The following is a 27,764-nucleotide window of genomic DNA, read 5'->3' as shown; positions in this document are numbered from 1 at the left end:
TGTTATCGATTATTTATCCACAATGAGCAACTCTCTCTGGAAAACTCTCCAGATGTGAGTTTATAGTACTTACGTCCTCTTGAAAACACCACCAATAGAGCTGCCGATCAACAAGCAGAACTGCTGGGAAAAGAACACCCAGGTAATCTGACTAAGTGTCGAGTTCGTTTGACATTGCAAGTCCAAAATTGTAGGTCCAAGGAAAGCAATGCAGAGTCCAAAGCTGAAGAAAACACTCCAGTAAGTCAGCGTGTGATGGGCATTCCTTTTGAACAGAGTAACAATCCGCTCATCCACAAACATCTTAGCCACTATACAGATAGATTCACCTCAGAACAAGGATTTTTTACTATCAAATATTACAGTTTCAATATGCAACGCTAGCTCTAGGACGGTGTGTGGATGCTTGTTGTAGTGTGATGAGTTTTCTGATTTCTTTTAAAGCTTTTCGCTCCCTCCTCTTTGGATTGCTTCACTAAAAAGGATGTCCTCTTGAGTTAATGGGTGAAGTGGAGATTCTTCTAACAATAATATGCCTATTTGAATTGTGTCAATGATTTGTAGTGAGAAAGAGTCTCAGTTGAAGTGCTACCAGAAAGTGTGCATTTACATGTCATAGCACTTTCAACCCTATCAATGGTAAATGTGTCATTCAGGAAGCAATGACAGATAGATGTATCATCGACTGGATGTCTTTTCTTTCATATCTAGACGACCCTGCAGCACTTATTATGAAAGAAGTTTGTACGCTAAAAATGACACAATTTGTTGTTGTGTTGTCAATAAAAAAAAAGAGAAACTGATTTTGTTATCTGTTCTAAAATTTGTGACCACAGCTGTAACATCATTATGTAATCATTTTATTTGTTAAAATATGTGTATAATATATATAATTTATAAAGACATGCCCTCTATTCTATCTCATACAGTCATATCCCGGCTCTGTGTATATTTCTTCTTAAAATCGTACACATAGGAGCTATTTTAGTTTTTTTTTAGCAAGAAATCTACTGTTGTCGTTCTTTGTGTATGGTTTAAACTACCTGTATATCACTACTGAATATATTCTGTGTGCAGTGTATGATGTGTCCACAGTGTTCCTACTTCTTTATTCTTTCTTTTTAGCACACAATGACAATGTAAATGTCAATCCACCACTTTGGTCCAGACTGAATTATCTCAATAATTTCAGGATAGACTGCCATTACATTTGGTACAGACTTTCATTATACCCGGAGGATGAACCCTACTAACTTTGGTGACTCCCTGACTTTTTCTCGCATGCTACCATGAGGCTGACATTTGTGGTTTTGAGTGAAATGTCTCAACAACTATTAAGATATTTGTTATTAAATTTGTTACATGTACATTCATGTCCCCCTAAAGATGAATTTTAAAAACGTTGCATGATTTCCGGCATACAAGTTTTTGTCCAATTCTGTGGTTTATGACCAAATAACTGCAAAACTAATGATATCCCCATTACTCCAACTGCATTTTTTGTTTTGTGCTAATTGGTATGCTAATAGTTGCATTCTAACATGCTACATTAAATGGTGAACATGGTCAATATTATACTGTACCAGCTAAACATCAGCTAGCATGGCTGTGCACTCTTAATCTTGTTTAACTTTTTTCATTCAAGTGTCTATTTATGACATTTAGACTGCTGCAACAACAAGCTGTCCGTCTGTCTTTTGACTGAGAAAGTCAACATGAGAAACCGCATATAGTTTAAGTGATAACTGTTATTATATTTATGTTGTTTTTCATGTCAGTCTAAAGCTAAAGAGGGCTACTGACTAATATGTGTGAACTGACACTTTAAATGTTTAGCTTGACCCCATTTCAGAATGGATGTCGACCTGTCAAGAAACTAGCAGATGTACTTCATCTAAAGGCTTCTGCAGGAGTTAGATATTTGGAAAGCATGCAGTTAATGGTTCTTCGAATTAAAAAAAAAAGTATTCTGTGATGGATGATGGTGATTACTTGACCAAATTGGTATTACTTAACCAAAGTGTTATGAATAAGAGAGAGGACTCAATACCTAATCCATTTAATGATTACACTGGAGAACAAAAGCTACTGGTTGTGACCAAATATGGGCTTCCAGCAAGGTTGAAACAGAGGACAAGAGAAATCCCCCCTAGATCTATGAAAACTGTGAATTTAGTCAACATTAAATGTAAATTTTATGAAAGACCCACACAGTAAAAAGCACTAGTTTTAGTTTTATGTGGCATGATTACAACACAAACATTTTATATGTTTAGATTTGTTGGATTATTTTTAATTAGTGATTTTATACTGTCAGCAATAAGTGAATTATCTTAAATTCAGCACATATGATTTAATCGGTTCTTTTAATTGCTGCTGCAGTAACACTATTTGCTACTTCACAAGTTCATTTGTCCATAAATAAAAAAAACTATGCTGCATATGTATGTTAGCTGTCTTACTTTAATGACTTTACTGATTTCAGCATGCACTACATTTGAAACTGTTACACAATATGACACATTTTCTATCTGTGTTATGTGCCGGAATGACACGGCATACGAAGCACTACAAAGCTGTGTAACTGATTTGTCTACATCTATTGCGAGGGGGAGACGCTGGTACTGAACCCTGAGAAATATGGGTGTTTATACAAAAGGCATTCATTAACATCTATCTTCCCCCCACACACTTCCGCTTCTGGAGATGTAGCAACATGAGATGACTCTCTCAGGTAATTGTCAACTAACGTAATCTTAGATGTGTGTAAACCAAGGTTAAAAATCAACTGCAACTTCTGGTAACTGAAGTAGGACATCTGTTTCTTAATGAATTATATACTTATTCTTTATACAGGTTAAAGTAGGAAGCAGTACAGTATGTTGCCGCTATATGTTAAAGCAAGTGTCTTTAAAACCATTGTGAGCCAATAAGAATACAGTTAAAGCAAGTTCTATGTAAAGTAACCTAAATGTATTTAATTGTAGTTTTTTGATGAGCAATTGAGGCATGCTCACTCACTCATTATTAATTTATTGTCTAAAACAGCACTGACTAACCATTTAAAATAATATATTTAAGTATATCCCCTCCAGACAGGTTTAAAGACACATAAGCATACTCTGCTTAGAATAATAATTTTTGTCTGAAAAAAATGTTTTATCAATAAAAAAAAACTTTTAATTCTCAAAACCTTCCTTCTTCCTCATTGAAAAAAAAAAACAATCTAGGAATAAGCAGATTTCAGTCATTTTCAATTTTTAACTGCTAGATAAAAGATGTCTCCTACTTCACTGAAAAGTTCATTCTCAGTGTCTGTGCACTGAAGCGTTCAAGTTCCCATATCTTGTAATAAGCTGCATATTGATTAGACTATGACTGGCCTCCAGACTAGTTGTGATGTCACATAATCATACTTGTATGTTTGAAAGTGAGATTTAATAGAAACTTTCCCCATTTAACAGATGAATGTGTAATCACACAGCCTTCTAGTATCAAACACTGCAAAGTAACAATAAGCAAATCACATTTTTGAACAGGAGAGAACTTTTAAGTCATATGTGTTTTCTTCTAAATTTCAACACTAGATGGTGTAAAAGGACTGCATTCATCCACAATTCAAGTCAAAAAGCAATGATGGTTTGTCTCCATAGAAATATAACAATGTTGGTGTTTTTTAAAAGGAAAGGAAACAACAAATTGATTACTATTACTTATAGCACAATATTATCCCTGATGCTGAATAGCTCACAATCATTCTTATTATTGCGCTCTCTCTCTCTCTCTCTCTCTCTCTCTCTCTCTCTCTCTCTCTCTCTCTCTCTCTCTCTCTCTCTCTCTCTCTCTCTCTCTCTCTCTCTCTCCCCTTCTCTTTCTCTCTCCCCTTCCCTCTCTCTCCCATACACACACAAAGATCACCATATCTCTTTTTCGGTCAGACACATGGTTTGCGGATGGCAGCCACATAAAGAGCTGGCACATCACTAACAGGGTTTAAAATGAACAAAGGCAGTGTTGCTTTTCTCCTTTCTGTCTCATCTCCATAGGCTGACATTTAGCCAACTCTCAATCAGAGGCCTGAGACAGTACCAGGACAATGTGATAGGAATCATAATCCTAGGTAGAGCAATCCTGCCTCTTTGCTCTTCCTCTGCCTCTATTTGCTTTATCTATACGCTGTGTTCCTTTAGGGTCCAGTGGAGCAAAGCACATACTGCCAGATATGATAAAATTGCATGCTAATGACCGTAAAGCCTGATGTTTTTATACATAAGCTTGTGGATTTGAATCTAATAATGTGAATGAGCAAAATAAACATTTGAATGTCTATGAGAGGGAGGAAGTCACAGTGTGCTTGTGTATTATTACTTGTCAAGCCAGGCAGGCGCGCATAAATCAGTATATGCATTAACACAATGGGGGGGATTAGCTCAAGTAGATATGACACAGGAAATGTATCTGTCACCTATCCACATTTCTCCAGTCAGTCCCTGCAGCCCTGGATAGAAATGCCCCGCAGTGCACCCCCTGCACTTCTCCTCGGGCCCAAAATAGAGCCAACGATATGTGGTATGCAAACAGACATGTCTGCAGGGCAAAACAGTGCTATTCTATGAGGCGCTAGATGCTGGTGAAGCAAGCAACACGTAAAGCAGTGCATGAGTATATCATGAAAGTTATTTTGGTATAATTACTCAGAGAAATGTGAGAGAGCATATGAGCATAGAATTATGGAATGTGACTCATATAAAATCATATATATAAATCATTCTCTAGGCAGCACTTTTTAAGCAAAACCCATGTAAAGACTGAAGTTTAAGCACTGACTAACATCTTAACCACTGTTCTTACATGAGTCTAACTATAATTGTTGTATTGTGTACAGCACAGACCCGTTAAGTCTATACAGGCTACTACTAATTTGTTTTGCCGGTTATATTTTGATAGGAGATGTAATTGCTGCCTGTATAATTTTTGAAGTCATTTCACAGCCACTGGTGTATGTACAGACCACAGGAATTGGACACTGGGGATCAGGATTTGCAGTGTGTGAAGTGCTGCATGTTGTTTTGCTTCAATTTGCTGTTAACTTTTTCAATATTTAACCAAGACTATATAACCCTCCCTTAGCCTTAAAGGATTTGGCCATTTTTTCTATATTTTTCTTAATGTCAACAAATCTCATGCGCAGAGCATTCCTTATTCCTCTGAGTTGCAGTCCTCCATTGTTGTCCAAAAACTATTAAAAGCACATTAATGAGCCACACTGCTGCACTGGGTGACATTTTCCTTGGCCTGGAAGAGTACGGGCATGTCAGCTTGTTTGGAAACGGTGCCAAAGACTAATAACAGCGACCATGTTTTCAGTCTCCAGAGAGCAGTTACATGTAAGGCAGACATGAGATCACAGTTTCATTTACAGTGTTTCACTAGCTTGTAATACTATATAGCATGACATCTTGACTTTCTACTACACTTTACATTGTAAATAACTTTAGAACAAATCAAGAGGTTGTGATTTGTGGCACAACGAGCTTGTAAAAATGAAAGTAAAACTGTGTACCAGCTATATCCTTTAAACAAGTGCTGTGTGTGCCCAAACATAATAAAAACATGAATAACGTTTAATCATGCTGTAGTTGCTCGGAGCGAATATTATCTCAGAAGAGTGGGTATCATGGAGGAAATAAATGAGATATGTTGTCAGTAAACATTTAGATGTGTTCTGTTCAAACATTTTGACACTTAACAAATACATTCATTAACATCATTTCTTAATTTTTTCGATAAAAACAGTATAATCCAGGCAGCATTATTATTCTAACAAAATGTATTTGTTGTTGATAATTAGCAGTATGCATAGATAGTTTCTAGGATAAAGGGTTGGACAGCAGTGGAGAGAAAAGCCTGACCTCGCAGGAGAAATCTTTTAATGCGACTCCAAAACTATCCTGAATCTTAAAAGAATGCTGCTCCTGTATTCTGATGTGTCTGCATTAGTCTTGTAGTTTATTGGACTCAGTACAAAGGCCTTTTCTCAAACAGTCCAGGCTTTAATATTATGTGAATAGCAGTTTAAGTCCAGTGGAGCGTTGGTGCTTATCCAAAGACTTCAATCAGGAATTTCCACCCAGGATTCCTAAAAGCTCAGCAGCCGATCACATCTGAAGCCGTCTGAAGATAATGACTTCTGCAAGCCAATCCCCTCTCTGTAGTGGCAACGCTGTATGTGTTGATCCATGATAATTATACTTCAATGCACTTTGCTGTTAGTGATGGTTAGTATTGGCCGTAATAGGAATTGTTTCTTATTGGCTATATAATAATTTGTGTCACATCTATGCTTAATCTTAATCATAACCTTTGTCATAATGATAATCTGAAATCCTAAACTGTTACCTATTCTTGTTCTGTATAAACTGACTTCTATTGAACTTGATTAAGTACTGTAAGTGATACAATGCCCTCAAGCATACAGTCAAATTAAAATGGTTGTTTTATTATTTATCTGTAATATATTGTTTCCAAAAGCTCAGTATTTCACACAAAATTGTGTTCAGATGTCATCATCAGGTTTTTGGTTTTGCAGTAAAGCTCCATTAAATCCATTCAATGGGATTTTAGGGTGTAGTTTCGGCTCTGCTTTAAAACGTTACAGCAAATCCTGGAACATATTGTTGATCCAACAAGTCTTCAAAATTAAACAACCAAATACTTTTTCACAGATGCCACTCAGGCCCAGTTCATGAAGTCCACAGTAAATCATCTTTTTAGCACTTTTTGAGGACACACATGAAACACCTTTGATACCATATTCAGTTTTCAAATAGCTTGGTCTTGTGATGTTAGGCAGGGAAGAAAAGAGGAAATGAATCCTCACTATCCTCAAAAAGTAGATGATTAATTTGTTGTTTGAAACCTTGAGAAAAAGAAGGTGCCATAACTTCACTACAAAGTGGTGTCTGCTGTACACAAAAACATGTGTGAATCCAAATTAAGTGATATAAACTAAGATAAATGTGAGGTTGTAAGATTAGAGAAAGTCTAAAGCCTTTAATGCCAGATGCTATCAATGTACGTATCATCACAGCCACAGTGGACAGTGGATACGCAGCCACACAGCTTTTGCAATTGATATTATCTCCTGTCAGAGCCCACTTTATCCAAATCAAACATGTATCATTTTATGTGGAGGTTACCACTACAGCATAATTTCTCCTCCTTTGGGTTTGCTTCTAGGAGTCAATATAATATATTGAGAGTGGCGGACTAAAGAGTTAAATTAAAAGTAGTATAACAAAGGTCTGGTTTCATAGGGAAGTACAGTTTTTCATGAAATGGATGTGACAAAGTGTTCCAGACTATACAGGGCTTAGGCTGAGCCAATACAGGAATAGAAATCAAGCATTGTGCCCGGTTTCATGGATGAAATGCTTTGTCAGTGTATCAGCACAGATAATAATTTGAATGCTGTGATCGAGTGTCTGACCTCAGTGGTTTTAATGAAAGGCAAGTGATGATTTCAAAACCCCACAAAGGATAACAGATTTCTGTATTGAGGACTGAACCGGCTTTTGTTCGCCCTGAAGATATTTCTGTCAGAGTCAATGAGAGAACAACTCATGCATACACTTGTAATATATGTTTGTACACACATCCGGACACAGAAAAACACAATGGTGATTTATCCTTTTCTATCATAAGATGTCTCTTGCTTTACCCTTCCTCTGCTTCTCCCTGTTCTCCTCTCCCCCCTCCTGCCTCTCCCGACACAGTTGTAGAGAGTGGAGCAATGATGCGTGTCTTAGTGAAACCTGGTGAATAGTAATGAACCGAGCCTGTGTGTCTATTTGAGGGAAGAGGAAGACAGAGAGAGAGGCTAGGGAAGGGTTTGTGGGGAAGGAGGAGGAGGAGGAGAAGGAGGAGGAAGAGGGGGTAGACTGTGAGTGAAAACAGGGCTTCTCTTGCGGCACTGATGCAGCACAAGCAGCATTGAGAAGCACAGTGGAGACTAACAAGAGATGCAGTTGCATTAATCCGTTGCACCCTTTACCTTGGCTCTGTGTCACGTAGCTCATCAGCTATTCTGGCCAGACCGACATGACGTCACTCATTAAAACCTTCAGCAAACTGTATCTTTTTTTGGGTGTGTTTCTTCACCATACAGTAGCTCATTCTCCCTATCTAACCGCCCCCCAGCCCTTCCTTGTCCTCACATTGACAGGAGGAGGAGGGTGTATTAGTTGAGGAAACGGATGGAGGGGGGAGAAAGCTGTGAGTGAATGTGGCTCAGAGAGGGGCAACAGCACCTGCTGTCTTCATCCCAGATTCACCAGGCAAACAGCATTCTCCCTCTACTAGTGATGGACTGTTAGGAGGACAAAGAAAGGAGAAAGAGGTCCAAACAAAGAGTTCTCAATAAGAGACTTGGGATCTTCAGATCAGTGCTGACTTGGAGACACTGTTAATTTGGAAAATTATTTTGGTCCTGGCTTCCTATTTTAAATCTTACACCCAAACTTTACGTGCAAGAAGACAAAAACAAAGTTTATATCATCGTTGTGAGGTGGGGGCTGGTGTAATGTGAACATCGATGATGGAAATGTGAGTTTCTGTTTACAATCGAGGGATAAGTGACTGGAATATTCAGCAACTGGCTGCAAAGATCAACTAGAGTGCCAGGACTGAAAGGAAGGGAACAAACACAATAGAAAGCCCCCCTACCTCAGCCCCTCTTTTATCCTTTTCCATCCAGGACCCATGGGCACTCTGCCAACTTGGAGTCTTAAGAACTCATTCAAAGAAAGCCAAAGAAAGGGACTTGTTTAAAACCAGGACCCATTCTCTCACAGTCTCTTGTTTTTCCTTACATTTCCCACGTGAAGAGGGATTTCTGGTTGATGTTTTCTCTGACATTGCGTCTAGGGAGGAGGGATGGGGAGGGGGATTTCTAGAATTGCCATTCATGTAACGTTTCGTCAGATTCGTGGTACGAGAGTTTTGTGGGCAAGTGATCTCCCTTCTGAGCCCCCTTTCTCCCTCTCACACTCTGGCAGTTTTCATTCTGCTTTACTCGCTCTGTCTCCTCACTCTCTCTGCTGCTCACATAGTAACTCCTCCCCCCCACTACCCATTGTCTCTTAATACAGTATTAGGGTGAGGGGATGCCATACTTGTTTCAGCGAGGGACGCAGGAGAGGGAGAAGAAGGTAAGAGTCAGATTTATAGCATAAGAATGCAACCCGGCACTAACTGCATGTTTATCTCTGTCACTTTCAGAAGTGTTAAGTGTGTTGGTCCAAATAGCGGTTTGTGTTTCGGTCAAGACTGACAGTGAAGAAAAAGAAGCAGCTTACTGATGCTCTGAAGCTTTCATGTACTGTATGCAGTGTTTCACTGTCTTTTGGTTGTCTTGTTTGCTGGTGAAAGGTGCTTTTGTGTTTTTAATAAATGTAAAGGGATCAATGCAAAGGGTAAAAAAAAATCAGGCGCCACCCCTTTATCTTTATCTTTATATTTAAAACCAGTAAATGTTAAATTGTGGGGTATTACTCATTTGCTGTATTGCTGTAGCTTTATATCTGCAATTTCTTGGAGACATTTTCCTCACTGCTCATACTTCCATCATAACAACAGAGGAATGCATTTATTAAAAAAACATTAAACATGGCCATAATCATAATAAGCCATTAAAAACATCTGGCTACTGACGATTGTCTGAACTGGCTCCCAGCTGAGAGGACCATGTACGATGTTTAGGGATTAAAGCTAATCCTCCCAGTGGCTGAGATTCACCTTCTTGTCTGGACAGAGTCTGGCACAGGGGTTTTACTAATTTATGCTGAGACATGCATGAGCGCAGGCTCCCTGGAGCTCAGTGGCAGTGGTCTTTTTCAAACCTGGAAAAGGCTGATTGAGTAAACACCTTTCCTCAATCAGTACATAATGCTCTCTTTCAGAGAGTCAACTTAATATCCAACATTGGTAAAACCAATGAGAGATTATGTCAGTGTTTGGTGTTTAGGTAAGATGACAACTCAAAATCAAGCTGGACTTCATTAGGTTTCTATCTCTTTAGAATAAACTTAGGGTGTTTTATGATTAAGTTGGGATATATTGCAACTATGTGAAAGTTAAATGTGGCAAAGCCATGAGAAAAGATTTAAAACTATCTAACAAAGTGTTTTTACTCTTGCACTGCCAGAACAGCTTGAAACAGGTGCATAAAAAGACTAGACTAGACAAGAAGTGGTTCTCTCAGTACTGGAGAGTTGCAGCCGAGTACAGGAAGCTTTGTGTGCTTGTTCAGATAAAAAAGGAGGCTGTCTCAATGGGGCTTTTGTTGTTTGAGTTGGAGACAGCAAAAGCACAAGAAACACTGACTGACAAATACCTGGCCCCTCTGTGCCTCAAATACCTCAGCGTTGCATTTGATACAATGTCAACAAATGCCTCCTCTGTCCTCCATAGTAGCCCGTTTCCTCTCTGTCCACAAGATTTTTTCATGTTTTTATAAAGGCTACTGTTTTCTGAGCAGACATCTGGGTGAACAGATTTGGCCTGCATAGCTCGAGTGCTGAGTCTCTCACTGAGAGGTTGAAAATGGTCCAAAAAACATCTGACAGTTTAGTGCTGAAAATTGTGTTAAACAGTCTGGTGTTTCAGGTCAGAGAACAGAAACTATTCTGCAAAAATTCAAGCTGCCTTTTCTTTATTAATGACATTTTTAAGGTCATGGGAGTATGAAACAAGCGTACTAGTAAAACCCTCTTTCAGGTCGTGTTTCTGTGCATGACTTATGCTTAACTCATTAGCATGATGGCTTTGATTCAAGCAGCACAGGAGCTACTGCAGGGAAATGCTAAATTCATATCTGCAAAAATATTTTGGTCATTAATAAACACTGCTGGCTTCCTGTGCCCAGTAGTTGAATTTACATACTGAGTAATCTTCTTTGTGCTTGGGGAAGTCAAGGGGTTTGCAGAATATAGAAGAAGTTTATGCAATCTGTTTTGAATTCAGTGACAAAATCCTTTTGATTAACATTGCACCTTTTCCCTGTAGACATTGATTTACTGCATTTTTAATCAAGGATTATTCTTCAACCCCCCCTGAGGAATTGAATAGCTTGCGGCATACTGCTGTAAGGTTCAAGCATTGGCTAGGGGTCAATTTATTTGAGTCAGTGTTGTGAAAAATACAATTCCTACAGTATAAAGATTCATAACATAGTTTCATTTTACTCCCTCGGGCCTCAGATGAATACTTGCAGTTTCTTTGGTTAATTATTCATGCGGATGTAAGTTTTAAATCCTGAATGCTGTCTGCAACTTGCCCCTGTTTGTTCCTCTTTATGTTTCCAAGCTTTCAGACCCTAACTGCATAAGCTCTCTGCATCTAAGTAACTGATTTTGTCTTATTGTCTTCCAAATCAAACCACAACTGTGTCTTATGGCTTTCTATTCCTATGTGAGTTCTTTCTAACATGTCATGTAGGGTTTAAAGCCATTGGATACACAGTGGACAGACAACTCTGGACCTCTGTTACATGACTTTTGAAACTTTTTTGCAATGATTTCTGTATTATTTGCAAATGTTGTTTATGCCCGCCAAAACTATTCAATGAGCAGCAGACTACAAACAAAGTAAAAACATTATTTGGCAATATTAATATAAGTTTTTGTTTAATTAGTTATTTGTAGCATCTAAACGTATGTAATGATATCAACAAAAGTTTGGGCCCACAGCAGCTACATCATGCATCTTTCCTTGCGTCAAACTTTTGGAGTTGTGGGGCAAATACAGATATTCTGAGTTAGAGCAAACATTTGTATTTCTCTTGGATGTTTTTTGGAAATGATTGCGTGGTCTTAATGAAAGTTGTGATTTAGCACATGCTTAAAGCTTTTTATTTCTACTGGAAGGTTTACTGTGAAAGTCACGACTCTGAATTGAAAGATGTGTTTAATCTAATGATGGATGTGCAGGATTGTTTAAGTCTTAACTAATGATCGCTCATCTCTCCCCTGTGAGGACATTAAAATGTTTGCACACCATTACCTTAGGAAATGACTCTTGTCTGATTCTACCAGTGTTAGTTAAAGTGTGTGTGGTATAACATCATTACTGTCTAATTGAGCTCTAAAAAGATCAAGCTCTAAAAAATATAGAACCTACCATTAATAGCATTTATTATTATTATTGTTGCCACTGATTCACACTGTTTTCATATTGACAAAACAATGGGGTAAAATTATTAACTGTAGTGATAGTTATTTCTAGTAGGCTTAACACTTCAAGAGCTTGTTACCAGTATTACAATATTGTTGTTGCCTATTAGCCAGACAGTATTTTAGTGGTTACAAGAGAAATATAATTAAAGAAAATTATTATTTTATAATGTATGAAACTAGTCTATAGGAATAAAAACTTTCATACTCAGAGGTGAAATAGATGATTTTACATTGCCTTAAAAGAAATACGAAAATTCCTAGGGGCAATGTGTTGTTTACCTCTGGCTATTCCAACTAAGGACACTTAATGAGCCTCTCCATAACTTAGTTGTCATGTCGTGGTGATCCATCTTCAGTGACCACAGAGAGAGAATGTTTGTCCATTCAGTATTCATCATGCTTATCATTAATGGAAGTGAATTGTCCTCCAAATTCAAGTAAAGATTATGTACTGACCTGTAGCAGTGCTAAAAGGCATTGTATCAATCAAAATTGTACCATTTGTTAAGCAAAACAATGGATATTTATTTAATTCCCACTCTTCTTTACATGAGTATTTTTTTTTCTAATTTAGTATATACAGCTGGATATTTAATTTCGATATTTTAATATCATTATTTTTCATTTTTGCAAACTGAACCATCACAATGCTGGTTCAAAGCCTTTCAAATGTGGCCTCTTGTGGTTTGTACCCCCTCCCTGTCAAAGAGATTTTTCAAAAGCATTCCAGGAGAATTCAGAGTTCTGATCCCAAAAACTCTTGAATATCTCTTAACTTTGAACTTGGAAGTATGCATCAGACTTCTTGAAGCAAGTCTTAGTTATTCTCTCTGCAAAGTAAGAGTCAAGTCTAACTCCACCTCAGGGCTTTTGATTTGAGACTTTTTATATTATCTGTTTCCCAAGGACTTGCAACAGAGGCATCTGTACCTCATGAAAAGCCAATTTGAGCTCAAAACGTTGTATTCTTTGTAAATGTAATAAATATACTATTTTTTTTGAAAGAGCATTTTACAGTACTTTGAGTCCTTGGGAAACAGAAAGTATAGTATCTACAACATTTTTTTTGACTCAGCACCTGGACATAAAAGATGTCCACAAATGCCCATAAACCTTTTTGTATGCCTTTAAAATACACTCTCTGACAGTGCCTTAATGTTCAATGCCATGATCCTATCTTTTGCAGTATGTGTAAGACCAACAAAGGGCATCACAATATTTCACTAATTTTAGCTGTGATATACTGGTTGGGTGAATTTAATGTACTGAGCAGCAGTTGCCTGACCTCCCTGTTGTGAATCATTCCTAAGAGCTGCTTGCCAACAAGTTCAACATTGTGGACCAATATAAAAAGGCTCAGTGGTAAAATCTATCAGAATAAGATTAAACGTCCAGGAAGGCTAATATTTTTTATCTAATAATAAAACTGTATACATGTTCACAACTGATGGATCCCATTCCAGTACCGTCAGCTCCCCAGAAATCCCCACTGAAAACAAATGTTGTTTTCCTCACTTCACAGTGTGATGGTCTAATCTAAAAATGGTTCAATTCAAGTTCACAACAGTAAACAGCACAGCAGGTGATCGAGTCTGTTCAACTCAAATTCAAATATCACTGCGATGCAAAGTACTGTAAACCCCCTGCTGTCTTGTCATTTCATATTCACGGAGCAGCAAGAGCAAAATAGCAAAGTTGTCATCTAATTAAATACAGTTGAGCTGTTTTGTAAAGATTTACAGCAAAGACAAACATCTGCCATAACCTATTGTTCACAGGATCAATTTTGTTTCATCTTTTTGTGTTGTTGACTGGCTTTAGGTGATTTTTGAATAATACTGTATTGTGGATTATTAGTCGTTTCAGTTTGTTTGTTTCCTGTTTTTGCCTTCACTTAAAGAAAAAGAGGAGACAACCATTTGTTATATAAAAAAGTCCCCCTATTTATTTTTATTTGTAACACATAAAGCAGGATATCTGCTGGAAAGTAGGGGTGTTGTTGAGGTTAATTAATTGTGCTTCTTTAGAAAGTCCCCTATAGGTAACTGTGACCCAGGTTTTGATTTTGACCAAAGCCTACCAGGTCATTTCACTAATTTCATGCTGATTGGATTTGTTTGGGTGGAGTTGTGCTGAAGCAGTTACCTGTTACGTAGCAGGTTTACTGAGTTATCTTGATAAATGACTGCTTTTACTCCACAAAGTTTTTAGGATAGTCATGTAAATCTGTTTGTTGGAAAAGGTGCCTGGTTAGGGTGTCTGGCTGGAACATAGAGCAATCCTCCATGACACATTATGTAGGCACGCCCTGCTTAAACAACCACCTGAGCAAGTGTTTTTTTTTTTTTTTTTAATTTTTTATCTTTAAACAGGTGTTGCAAAAGGAACTACTTACCATGTCTTCTACATGCTGCACTAGTTGGATGCATCATTTCTGTAAATATGCTGCAGCAATGTGCACCAAAGACGCCACAACACCAGTGTCCAAAGGCCGGCTCAAACCTGAAGGTCAAAGGTACACAATCATTTTACTGGTGTAAAGATCTGCATATAAATACAACTGTATGAAGATGTGACCATTTTACACAAAGGCATTTTGTTACAGTAAATTTAAATGATACAATGAATGGATGACTGAATTACGTTTTGCTGCTTTGGTTTCAGGGTCCTCATATTGTGCATGCTAACTCTCTGTCATGGTGTACTGGGATATATGAATATAATAGAGATCATTAATGTCATAACACCTGTGGCTTTTCCTACTATGAAAGGTCAACACACTGGCTATAAGATAGGCTTATATTAAAATGAGATAATTTAATTGGACTGTAATTGCATTTTCATTTTTATTTTTAAACAGTGGAGCAATGTACACAATTACCAGTTGTGGACCTGAAACTTTTGTCCAAGAAGGCCAAAGGGCAATAAAATAGTATAAAAACAATACAACAATAACAATAAAAGATATTTGAAGAGTTTCATATTAAATAAAAGAGCACAGTGTTTGCCAGACAAAGGCAAGAACAATTAAAAAACAACAATTTGAATAAAATGATTTATTTTTAATTGAGGCAGCTCTGAACTTCCAAATAAATTTAATAACAAGGGTTTAACCTAGAAATCTGATTAAAAGCTAACACCAAAGCCACATGCCTTTTTTATTAATTGTTTATGGTTTTCTTTTTGAGTTCATCACAATTTAATATATAGGTCTCAGTCTAATGTAAATCTAGTAGGCGATACTTATCTAAACACACGGTTAGCTTGCTGTGTTATATGTTTAAGTTAGTGACTCCTGGTATTTAAAGCGAGCCTCTTGCTGTCTGTCAAGTCGTTAGTTGCAGCTGTTCTCAGTTCAGTCAGACTCTCTAACCTCAGGCAGAGGGCAGCTCTGTCGGTAGCCTACATCTGACTTCAGAGACGTGTTTCCAGTGAGCGACTAAGCACTGAAGTTAGTTGTTCATATTTTTTCCGATTCGGCCTTGTGACATGCCGGTGTTTGTGGAGGATCCTGCTCACTTCTCCAAATCTCGACTCAAGTCAGATTTAATTGCCCACAATGTTGCGCTGCCACCCTCCAAGAGCAAGAAGGAAGCTTATGTGGAGCTGCACATGAAACACGTTGATCAAAAACACGCTGCGGATTTCTCCAGCGACGAGGAGGATCAAGTGCAAGAAGTGGCAGTGAGTTCAGCAACACTTTTTTTGGTGTCTTAAACAAGAGGATTTTTAATTGACTATTGCAGAATGTTGCGTTAAGTTGCTCTTGATCTCGACGTGCAACGAACAAAATTGGGTGCCCTATTATTAATTGGTAGTCACTCTAATTTGAGCATTTTCTCAACTTGCTTCACATTTCTGAGAAATGACCTAAAAATAAATAAAGATCAGTTGTCACTATTGCAAATATGATGTCTGATAAAGGACCTGTAAACAGTGATGCATTCAAGGACATCAACTTTTCTTTTTTTGTGATACAAGTGCTGCTGTGATTTGATAATTGTTTTTGAACTGATTTTAAAGCAGCTGTGGAGGGTTGGGAAGCTGAGATATGGGTCAGTTACCAAACAGCCTTCTCAGCTTGCTGCAGCACTTGTGGTCCTTGACGACTTTAAGCCACCAGCTGTATAGTTTGGTATAGATTTACAAGAGACGTTTCTGTGCTTGGAGGGGCTGCCATTAAAGTCGTGTGCATGTGCTTGTCACACCTGTCACGTTCATTTATGTGTGCCAGGAAGAGGAGCTTCACAAGCACTTGGAAGTCTGGGAGTTGTTCCTGCAACATGTCACGGGGAACAGTGTGTTTAGTCTGTTTAGGTAATCCCCCCCACTAATAAATTAACTTTACTGTTCAGTCAGGGTAAAGTGTAAAATATGTAAATTGCTGAAAGATTTGTATGCTAGGCCCACTTAGAGCTGAAACGATTTGTCAATTAATCAGTCGATCTATTTCAGTAAAATGAATTGTATCAAGTCATTTAAAAAAAAAAAGAAAGCAAAACAGTCTCTGGTTCCAGATTCTCAAAGATGAGAAAGTGCTGCTTTTAGAGCTACAACTAGTAATCAATTAGATGCCCACTACTAAATTAACCTACAACAATTTTGACAATTGATTTGAGCCATTGTTTTTAGAATATGGTTTCCAAATTCTTGGATTCCAGCTTCTCAAAAGTGAATATTTTCTTGTTTTCTTAGACCTTTTTGATAATAAACTAAATATTTTTGACCATTTTCTCGACATTCATGGACCAAACAAACATTGATTATACGAGAAAATAAGACAGATTAATCGATAATCAAAATAACTGTTAGTTGTATCCTTAGTTGCTTAGTGTGTAAATTGATATAATATATAATAATATTTTGGGGATTTGGACTCTAGGTGAGACAAAACAAGCCATTTTAAGATGTCAACATGTGCTCTGGAAAACTTTGATGGGCATTTCTCCACTGTTTTTAGATAGTAAATGATTGATTGAGAAAATAATGGAAGATTTCTGAAGGCATCACTCAAGAGGAGTTGTGACAAAGATATGTATACAGTAGAATACTTTATGGTTGTAGAATAATGTTATTTCTCATTAAGACTGCACCACCGGTTCAGTTTCAATATGCTACTTTGCCAGTTTTGTAGAAACATGTAAACAGTGGTTTTGCTGAAATACTTGTAAGATGACATGGTCTAAATTACTGCCGCTGCTTTTTTCAGTATAATCTCTCGTGTAGTATTTGTCTTTATTTTGGCATTACCCATTTTAGATGTAGAGCTGCAAAGATATTTTTTATTTCTTTTTATTTGCACATATAAAACAGAATATAGGACATAGGAGAAATAAAACAGACATGACAGGGGAGGTCCAGAAGCCATAAAGTTTATACAGTGGACCTCCCCTAAATTTAAGAAAGTCAATTAAATGAATGCTTATTTACTGCCTCAGTTTAGGGAATTTAAAAATGTGTGGGTTTGCGCTGTTGTTTACTCAAAACAAAAAAAATGTTACATTAGGCTTTAGGAGACTGTGACATTTGTCAATGTTTTTTTTGTTTTTATGTTTTATAGACCAAACGATCAATTGATTAATTGAGAAAATTATTGACAGAGTATTCAATGATAAAAATAATTGTAGCAATTGCAGTCCTGTATGCCAGTATTGATGAGACACTATCAAATGCAGGCACTCTGATCTGTTTCTTCTGCAAGGTAAATGCAGTTCCCAGAATTGGTAGATATTGAACCGATTTGAGAGGAGCACCGTATTGGAAACTGCTGACATTCAAGCTGCAGCCTTTGTTTTGAACAACTTTCAGTAATTGGGCAAATTTTGTTTTTGTGAGGAGGAGGAGGAAGATCCAGACGATACAGAAATGCCCGACCCAAGTGGTTTGACTGATGACGACCTCAGGGCTGCATTGCTTGTGCACGGAGTCAAAGCTGGGCCCATAGTCGGTGAGGTTGCACTTATACTGTCTTAAACTTGGCTTTTTATTGTAGAAATGGGAATCCTGTCATCATTAATACAGTTTTAAATGCTATTAAATGTTTTTAAGTGTTTTTAAAAAGTACCTTCACTCCATTTTGTCTTAAAACTAATTGCAATAGGATTGTTTATCCATCTAGCTTCCACCAGGGCCTTGTATGAGCAGAAGCTCAGGAAATTGCTTCAGTCTGATGGACATGACAAAATGAATGGAACAGAGAAAGCTGTACTGTACTCTGACAGTGAAGAAGAGGAGGAAAATGGGGAAGAGGACGATGAAGAATCAGGTATGAGAAGATATGTTTTGGATTGTTTTACATGGCTGGTATTAGATAATCATAGGGTTTATACTATTTTCTGTGATTTGTGCAGGTTCTGAAGGAGCAAAACAAGAAACTGTTGAACAGTCAGAAAAGACCCAGAAAGAGAGCCGCCAGGTGAGAGAAGTTATGAAATATTCAATGATCAGGAGCTTCTGTGTTAATAAGTTAAATTGTCTGTCAATAAGAAGCCTGGTTAATAGATCTTATTTTGCATTTTTGCCATCACTAACTTAATGGAAATAAATCTTCCTTACAGTGCCACTTAGTGGTTACAGACTGCAACTGTATAAGTTAATGTGTTTATGGTTTGTGAATGTGTTGTTGTGTTTTTTATTTTATTTATTTTTTTGCTTTTCACAGGTAGAGTTGCTTTTTCAGAAAGGTGGTTATGTTTACCCGCAGTGTTTTTTACCCTCATCAAGACTGGTAAATACCACAGATATCCTTAGCGTTTCGCACAATTATTATTATTTTTGTCAAACCAAATTACAAACTGATTTCTTTGTTTTTGATTTGGGTTGGCTTTTTGCAGCGTGCTCGTGCTTCCCGACACAGGGAACCTAGTACCAAGTGGAATTCAGGGAATGTGTTAAAATCATCAGAGCAGGGTCGGTCTAGGTGCTCCCAGATTCCTGCAGGAATTAGTAGAGCATCCTCTGTTGATCAACGCTCAGGATTAGGATCAGGGGTAGGCTGGTCTTATTTGAACAGTTGAATCTTGTGGATTTTAAATTCTCCACATTCCCTTCTTAGAATAACTTTACTCACACACCACCTAGGGGAAACTAGGAATTGTACTTTCACTTTAATTGTGTCACTGGTGTATGGAGTGGGTGATGATAAACATGATACATGTTTTTGCTACTCTTGACATGATAATAATCCTAAACCTTGCAGGTCCCATCTGCATCACAATCAGTCATGTGTAATGATTCATTTCCCTCTCGGAAATTCAGCATCACAGAGATGGTTGAAGAGGGAAGTCTGACATGTTTTCTTGTTAAAAATTGCCATTTACTCTTATTTTATTGGTGTTTTTTGAGTAGTCACTGTAGGGGCACTTGCTCATTAATGAACAATCTTACTCTAAACAACAGATGGAGAGTCAGACGTCACTCTCTCCTAATGTAGACACTGAGAGAGAGTTCAATGGGAGCAATGTTCAGGAGCATTGGTCGCGGTCCAACAGGGTCAGTAGTGCTCACATTGTTCAGTCACACTTTTAAGCTCAAACTGTGGTGGTGGTTAAAGTGTTTGGAGAGGTTCAACAGGGTTGGCAGGAGATGTGTATCATCTGTTACGTCTCCTTTTCTTAGCTGGACATGCCAGCTGTAGACAAGAAGAACCATTCTGTGTACTACACTCCCGAGGCTTCCACTTATGAAAGGAAAACAAAGGCACATCATCTTTTTAGTTTTTTGTTCAATATCACTTGATGGGAGTGTGTTCTTTGGCTTACTAGAACACATGATATTTGGTGGTTAACATGTAACACCTTTTTAAATGATATACACAATAACCATAATACTTCCTCTACTTTGTTTCTTTGTCTGTATGTGTTAAAAAAATCAGGGCATTACATTAAAAATCACCTTTTCCTTTCATTTCTACCTGACTTGCTGGGCCTCTGTCTCTGTTGAACACAGGTGTCTGGGAAAGTCGTCTCTTTTCTCTGGCCTGCTTTGTCAGTAAATACCGCTTTTCTTTTCTAGCTTCCTCCGGAGCCTGTGAAAGATATTTACAAGGACTTGATTCCAGACACTAAGACCACACTTACAGGGATCCAGTAAGTACTGTACCAACACCATTACACACTGCACCAATTATAAACTCCTCCCAGCTTTTTAACCTGTTGATGAAAGAGAATTTGATTTGTCCTGAGTGTGAGACAAGTACAATAATTTGAAATTGGTTATTAGGGATAACTTGCACAGCAGCATGCACTAACACACTTGGTAGGAGTTTTGTAAGCTGTCCATTTTCAGCTCATATCTCTGGATTTCAGTGCCACTCGCCGGAGACCAATCAAGGGTGCAGCAGGGAGACCTATCCAGTACGCATATCCAGATACTCCTGCCAGTCCCACCACCCTGGAGAGGCGAGAGGTGGAGCGCCGCCTTGTACCCATCCACATACAGATTTTGGTCTTCTTCATTGTGGCGTCCCTCTTGTACTTCATTTATGCTTGTATTGAAGACAACTCATTCAATCCGTTTGTGGCCTTATTGGACATTCTAAGCCAGGAGTCAGACATCAAGGAGGGGCTTTTGCTTCAGGCTGAGACCCAGAACAGACCAGCACTCTTTGGACAGGAGTAAAACTCAGTTTCTACGGATGTGAAGGTTGCTTTTTTTTGTTAATGTTTCAGCTTTTACCAAGCCAGCTATCCATAATGACTTTGGGAAACATTCAAGGTGCACATATTCATTTCAACACTTTTTTGTTGACTGTGTTTGTGTGTCTTTTTGGGAGTTTGTTTCTGTTTTCAAACCTCAAAGTCCAGTTTTACGGTTTTATGTTACCAAAAATGCTCTTGTTCCTGTAGTCAAAACAATGGCAAAAGTACAGTGATGCAATCAAGACTTTAGAGATCTGAATAGTTTCTCAAATGTATAAATAATAAGGATGTGGTTATTTTTGCTATTAACTAACCCATATTGTGTAATGTTTTGGTGTCTTTTCAATTATTACATGTCAGTGTACTGTTGTATGATGTGTGGTTTTTGTTTTTTAATATTTAAAACATATTTCAATAAAGGATATTTTGCTTCATAGTTTTTGTGCAATGGATGATACTATCTGAGGTGAAAACAAATTACTTTTTTTTTTTTTTAGCATGCAGAGGCATGAACTAGGGCAATGTTTGACAAATAGAGACCTGTGGGCCTAATCCTACCCTTCCCATTTTACAGATGACTTCAAATCTTCTACATCACTCTTTAGAAATTCCCAGTAGATATGAATGTAAACATATGGCTCATATAAATATTAGCTCTTTAAAAACTACATAACACAATTTGGCCTTTCTGACCAGAACAGATTTGTGTCAATGATAGTACTTTGACCATAAATGAAGCAGGCCACTGTTTGTGTGTTGATAAGATATCATATGTAGTCTCTTGCATGTTCATATTTATGAGTAATTTTTTTGCCAAATGAAGCTGCTGTAATCCTCATTTACTCATGGAAAAAATACATCTGCCCTCAAGTACAAAAATGTTCACATAAATCAAACTTAAAAAAAAAAAACCTGGGCTGTTCTTTTTGAGCCTGTGCAATGTCAGCCCCCTAATAAACAGTGCTGAAGAAAACAGGTTCATGATTGACCCTAACTGCTAACCCCCGAACTAGAGATCATTAATCCACTTTTGCTACATGTCATGAGATTATAATAGTGGCACTGTTCACCTTTATCGTACTGACTGGGTTAACAGCAGACCACACAGTTGTACTATTTGTCATATCTCACAGGTGCTTCCAGTTTTTCACGACTCTGTCAATCAAATTGTTCCTTGCTGGCTTCATAACATTAATTGTTTTCTGTTTCTGTTTTAATTGCTTTAAAACAAAAATTGGGATCCTGGGGGACCTCCCAATTCTGCCTATGCAGTTCTAATAGTTAAGTAAGTATAGTAAGTATTAATTGAGTTGATGTTTACCATGGGTCCTAATTGAAGGCATCACACACTATCAAGGGGGTATAGGACTTTATGGAAAGATTATACTTGGGATAAAAGCTGCAGCTTGTATTATAGAAAGGTATATTTTTTGTGTTATAAAACATGCATCTTTCTTAACTTTCCGAGAATAATAATACTGGTTTTAAAATAATATTTTGAGAAGAAATAAGTCAACATTTTGGTATGATGGTTGTTTCTTACAGTAGTTTTTTTTTTGTCAGTAGCCCTTGTAAATAAGTTGGTAGGATGAGGGTTAATGAATGGCTTAACTGGGTGACAGGGTAATAAAACTAGCCACACACTGACAAAGCACTAGCATTATTCTGTATAGGTAGGTGTAGACCTGCTTTTCGGCCAGCAGGTGGCTCTCGCTCAACAACCCCTGACAGCCTGCTGACAGCCACAGTGACCGAGTTCCGCTGTCACAACAGATAATACAACAACATGACTGACTCAGGTCCAAAGATCAAACTATTCAAGTTTTTAAAGATTATTATTTGCAGCCTACTCATTACAGTGCTGGTGTTAGGCACTATAGCGTCTATCAGGACTGTTTCACTGGACGTAAATGTCGGACTTCAGCTGGCACACTGGGAAAAGACCAATAACATCTCTCTTGTGATAGACCAGCAGCAGAGAGAGGGGCTACTTGCTAATTTTAAAGGTAATTTCCGCTTGCTGTAGTTATAATTAGAAAGTAGTTAGTTACCTGTAGGAAATGTGTCGAAAGCAGCAGTATCATGCGGTGTGTATGTGTGTGTTCATTCATCCAGAGGCTGTACGGATCCCCACTGTGTCATTCAGCGGGACGGACATCAACACCACCGCTCTGCTTCAATTTGACAAGTTCCTACGAAAAGGTAACTTAAAGCTGCCTCTAAAAGATGGGAGACATTGATTTGCCTGTTATGGCGTGTTTATCGGTTAGTTATCAATGGCTTTATTCACACACACACACACACACACACACACACACACACACACACACACACACACACACACACACACACACACACACACACACACACACACACACACACACTAACGCTAGCTAGCTAACCTCTTGACTCAGCTTAACTGAGGATTTGGTTATATGCTCATTAAGGAAGTTTTTTCCACAATATACAGACAAATTCTCACTGTGCAAAGGCACCAGCAGCCTTTTTGTATTAAGGAGCATAAGAGAGCTAACGTTTCTCATTAAAGGATGAATCCGCACTTTTCAAGCCTTTCTTAACCTCCTTAGACCCGAGCATTTGTTTGATTTTTTATTTCTCCTAGATATTTGGGATTATTAGGACCTCATAAGTACAAAACTAAGCATTGTCTTTGAACAGAAAGTCATATTTGAAAATGATAACACACTGTATAACACAATTAATTCACCAGTGTATAAAACTCTATTTCCTTACATTTACACTTTTCCTTTGCATCAATGATAAAAAAAAAGTCCCAATGTCCTCAAACGAGTACAAACAATAGCTTGTTGCTATTAATAAAATTAGTCCAATGTGTATTGTATCAAACTATAAACGTTTTTAAGCATCAATAAACAAGTTTCAACCATAAAATTTGATACGGTTTTGTGCCTGGTCCACTTTTGTCCAGGTATCAGCTGTTGATTGACTTGACCAAGATGCCTGCCATCTGGTTTTTGCATTGATTAATGTATTCTGATCAATGTTTTACCACCAGGTGGCACAAAAAAGTGTGTAAGAACGAGGATAACAAGTCAAAGAATGAAGCATAAGGTCCAGCAATGAAGCATAATGTCCCGATATGAGGGTGCAGGGTCGCAGGAGGTTAAAGCAACAGTCAGGTGTCCATATGAACAGTGAAAGAGGTTTTTCTCCCCATAAGCATTTCTCCTGGTCATACTGACAATTACAAGGTCCCCTTCATAATGCACTCACAATATAAGTGATAGGGGTCTTCTTGTGCAAGAATGTAACGTTATGTAAAGGTTTATCTGAAGCAAATACGAAGCTTTAACTGCCCAAGTTAGTCAATTAAGTAAATATCTTTCAACATTACAGTCTCTTTTTGTTACTATACTTCCACCACAGCTCAACAGGGAAACAGAAAGAGGGAATTTGATTCTAAAATGAGTGTAAATGTGACAGATATCCACTCAATATGACCAACTCAGACCGCTGAAGCCTCATATAACCTTTAGATAAACTTTTAAATGCATTTTTGCACACAATGACTGTGTGGACACACTGTGGATTTTGTTCCCCATCACTCACGTTGAAAGTTCATTAAAAGTGGATCTTTTAAAAGCCAGTATGAACAGGAAGAAAACTGAACCCATCCTTTGAAGTCCAAATGTTAATAATATAGTTTATTCCAAACCAATATATATAAAAATCTTAGAGGATAGTTTCACAAATATTCAAGTCCCTTTAGAGCCACATTATACATCTGATAACAAGTATTAAATTGACCTTCATGTGTTAAATTGCCAGAGTTTTAATCTTGTATACCTCTTCTTGTGTCAGCCTTCCCAACAGTTTTCTCCTCAAGCTTGGTTCATCATGAATTGGTGGCAAACTACAGTCATCTGTTTTGGGTGCCGGGGTCACAGCCTGACCTGGTGCCATACATGCTGTTGGCCCATATTGATGTAGTACCTGCCTCAGAGGCGGATGGCTGGGAGGCCCCACCATTTTCTGCCAAGGAGATAGATGGCTTCATCTATGGTAGAGGGACCATAGATGACAAGGGCGCTCTGATGGTGAGAGAACGAGTGAACATTTTTGTGATCTTGCAGTTAAACAGAGTTGAGTTACATACTTCATTAGCCTTGTAGTTTTTACTAAATGTGTGTGGCTAAAATCATATACTTTATTTTTTTCCAGGGAATCCTTCAGGCCTTGGAGTACTTGCTGATTAAAGGCTATACACCACGCAGAGGATTTTACATTGGCCTTGGTCATGATGAAGAGGTACCATAATAATATGTATTATTGTCTTTTTAATATAAATGTGAATTTGCATATTATATTAAAAGTTGTCCCTCAATTTCTTTTTTAAAAGGTCGGTGGTTATAAGGGGGCACTGAACATAGTAAGCCTTTTGAAGCAGCGTGGTGTGCGACTGTCATTTGTCATGGATGAGGGCCTAGCAGTGCTAGATGGAGTCATCTCTGGTCTTGAAGGACCTGCTGCCCTGTGAGAACCTACCACACTCTATAGTAACAACTCTGCATGACCTATACGTTGCAGATTTTGTGTGATAAAACATCAACAATATGGCCAAACCTGACAACAGAACAGAATGATGTCTACAGTAGAGATACATTTATTTTATGTGTACGTGTTTTATAGTATCGGAATAAGTGAAAAGGGCGCAGCTACTGTAAAGCTGAGTGTGTCAATGCTCCCTGGTCACTCCTCCATGCCTCCCAGAGAGACCAGCATTGGGATCTTGGCTGCAGCAGTTAAAAGGTTAGAGGAACAGCTTTTCCAAAGTGAGATTTCTTGCCAATTTAATTTCCTTTGAGTGTAATTTGATTTGTCCACATTTTGTACTGCACTGTATGTTCCAAAAGGCTCTGTAATGCTATTTACTCAGACTAGAGGAGAACCCCATGCCGAGGTTATTTGGTCATGGACCTGAACGTGGAACCTTTGAACACTTGGCCCATAAGGTAAGACATTAGGGTTACCAGCTACTATTCCACTACTCCTTATACCTTATTGTAGGTTAGATCTCTACTTGCTCCATTTCAGTTACTCATTCTTTGACCTCAGTTCAGGCTCCCAATGAAGTTCATAATGTCGAATTTGTGGCTGTTTTCCCCACTCCTTGGCAGGTAAATGCAACCCAAAATGAATTTAGCATGTTTTCTTCTTACTGTGTCGAGTGGATTAAATTAGTCAATTTTGTGTTGCAGGGTACTGGAGAGAAAATCAGACACTAATGCGTTTGTAAGGACAACCACAGCAGTCACCATGTTTAATGCAGGAGTTAAGGTACAGTTAAGTGCATAAAAAGGTAATTTACAGCAATTCAGTTTGCCTTGGAAAAATCCCAAATTTTCTGTTGTTTTGCAGGTGAATGTCATCCCTTCCCTTGCTGAAGCTTATGTTAATCTAAGAATCCACTCTGCACAGTCATTAAAAGAGGTAAAGTCTGAATTTTGATTGTCCTTTTTGAAAATTCACAATGTTTTATCATGAATATTTTGAGCTGAATAAAATGTACGCTCTCTCGTCTAGGTGCTGGACCTGATCGAGTCTACAGTAGGGGACCACCGTGTGAAAATAGAGTTTATTGACGGGTTCGATCCTCTCCCTGTCAGTTCCTTTGATGAAATGTCTTTTGGCTTCCAGATCATTAAGAAAACTGTGTTGGACATGTTTCCGACCATTACGGTCGCTCCAGGTAGAAATCAGATTGAAGTAATTGCATAAAATTTTAGGTCAAAGTGTTCCTTGTGTGTCTTAATATAATTGTTTGTATGTGCAGGTATCTGTATTGGGAACACTGACAGTCGACACTTCAAAGACCTGACCAATGATATTTATCGCTTTGCCCCTATCTGGTTTAAACCAGGTGATGCTCAGAGGTAAGAATCTAATATGTCTGAATAAAAATAGTCTCAACAAAACTGTAGTTATTAATAAGTGCTGAGTAATAAGTGAACAACTAGAGGGCAGACTTCTTGAACAAAAGAAAGCTTTCTGCTGTTGCTCACATGTTTACATCACAAACTTGTGATATAACGTGTGACCCAGTTGCACAGTTAAGACATAAATTTCCCAAATACAGTAGAAAGGGTTTTATGTTTCGGACCAGTCTTTTGCCCAGTTTACTAGAAAGGCATTATATAGTAAGAACAGAGAGAGGGATTCAAATGAAGGATACATACGTTTGTCTTCTTAGAGATCATAAGGAAAATGTTTTTCTTTTCTTTTTTTTAGATTCCATGGGATCAATGAAAGAATTTCCAAAAAGAACTATGAGGAGCTTGTACAATTTTTCTTCAGTCTGATTCAAAACTGTGACATACAGAAGCTCCCTGACCCTCATAGCTCTGTCCATGAACTCTAAGAAATGGATAGTACTGGTAACAAGCCTAACAAATGCAATACAAAAGTCTGAATTATTGCAAGAGCACCAAACAAAACCACAACTTGACTTACTCCTTTGTTACTAAATTTCATAAACAAAATAAGACAATTCCTTGTCTTATAATGCCAGATACAATTTTCCACTGGCCTGTAATCTTAGTTTAAACAATGGAATCTTTTTGGTCTCTTGTCGAGCTTATTTGCATTTGTTATAACAATTTTGTGGTCACTGCTGTGATGATTTAACTTAAAACCAAGATTGTATAAGTTGATCAATATTTTCTGGGCTGCTAATAATACTGAATAATAATAATAATAATAATACTTAAAATGATGATGCACATACAATTTTAATGAAATAACTGTGTAAATATTTTTGGCTACTCACAACAATCCAGTACATTAGTTTATCTTTTAAAGACTTCTGTATCACTGATGACAGATTGAAATAAATCCTTTTTTGTACAAGTGA

General features: G+C 37.8%; 3 protein-coding genes across 5 annotated transcripts in view; 2 read left to right on the top strand and 1 right to left on the bottom strand.

Annotated features, from left to right (window-relative positions):
- mfsd4ab (major facilitator superfamily domain containing 4Ab) overlaps window positions 1-23,019 on the bottom strand; it is a 25,746-nt gene extending 2,727 nt beyond the window's left edge. The window contains exons 1-3 of one of the 3 annotated variants that reach the window (XM_062427040.1): window positions 22,924-23,019; window positions 14,629-14,735; window positions 74-120 (exon numbers count right to left, since the gene is read on the bottom strand). In XM_062427040.1, the coding sequence (XP_062283024.1) occupies window positions 74-120; window positions 14,629-14,631 (50 nt within the window). In that variant the 5' untranslated portion in view covers window positions 14,632-14,735; window positions 22,924-23,019. Of the gene's footprint in view, window positions 1-73; window positions 1,554-14,628; window positions 14,736-20,126; window positions 20,315-22,923 lie in introns of those variants that run through there. The other 2 variants (XM_062427039.1, XM_062427036.1) reach the window with 2 other exon arrangements.
- Window positions 15,629-21,294, top strand: lemd1 (LEM domain containing 1). The gene is made up of 10 exons (XM_062427131.1): window positions 15,629-15,911; window positions 18,069-18,180; window positions 18,352-18,498; window positions 18,584-18,657; window positions 18,895-18,960; window positions 19,067-19,222; window positions 19,632-19,724; window positions 19,851-19,931; window positions 20,247-20,320; window positions 20,540-21,294. The coding sequence occupies exons 1-10, from the start codon at window positions 15,723-15,725 to the stop codon at window positions 20,850-20,852; spliced, it is 1,305 nt and encodes a 434-aa protein (XP_062283115.1). The 5' UTR covers window positions 15,629-15,722; the 3' UTR covers window positions 20,853-21,294.
- Window positions 22,614-27,764, top strand: pm20d1.2 (peptidase M20 domain containing 1, tandem duplicate 2). Its single transcript, XM_062427035.1, has 13 exons — window positions 22,614-22,878; window positions 22,988-23,074; window positions 24,716-24,951; window positions 25,076-25,162; window positions 25,254-25,387; window positions 25,544-25,663; window positions 25,791-25,866; window positions 25,970-26,031; window positions 26,113-26,191; window positions 26,273-26,344; window positions 26,438-26,603; window positions 26,688-26,787; window positions 27,143-27,764. The coding sequence occupies exons 1-13, from the start codon at window positions 22,659-22,661 to the stop codon at window positions 27,270-27,272; spliced, it is 1,569 nt and encodes a 522-aa protein (XP_062283019.1). The 5' UTR covers window positions 22,614-22,658; the 3' UTR covers window positions 27,273-27,764.

This window comes from Scomber scombrus, chromosome 10 (assembly GCF_963691925.1).
Source record: "Scomber scombrus chromosome 10, fScoSco1.1, whole genome shotgun sequence".
NCBI classification, from domain to species: domain Eukaryota; kingdom Metazoa; phylum Chordata; class Actinopteri; order Scombriformes; family Scombridae; genus Scomber; species Scomber scombrus.
This window is presented reverse-complemented; position numbering and strand designations above follow the sequence as displayed.

Bases quoted from the DNA above. Each gene is read 5' to 3' on its own strand.
- pm20d1.2 (XM_062427035.1), top strand. From the start codon at position 22,659: ATGACTGACTCAGGTCCAAAGATCAAACTATTCAAGTTTTTAAAGATT. The intron at 23,075-24,715 runs GTAACTTAAAGC...TTCTTGTGTCAG, and splicing joins TGACAAGTTCCTACGAAAAG to CCTTCCCAACAGTTTTCTCC. The intron at 24,952-25,075 runs GTGAGAGAACGA...ATTTTTTTCCAG, and splicing joins ATGACAAGGGCGCTCTGATG to GGAATCCTTCAGGCCTTGGA.
- lemd1 (XM_062427131.1), top strand. From the start codon at position 15,723: ATGCCGGTGTTTGTGGAGGATCCTGCTCACTTCTCCAAATCTCGACTC. The intron at 18,181-18,351 runs GTGAGGTTGCAC...TTATCCATCTAG, and splicing joins CAAAGCTGGGCCCATAGTCG to CTTCCACCAGGGCCTTGTAT. The intron at 20,321-20,539 runs GTAAGTACTGTA...TCTGGATTTCAG, and splicing joins ACCACACTTACAGGGATCCA to TGCCACTCGCCGGAGACCAA.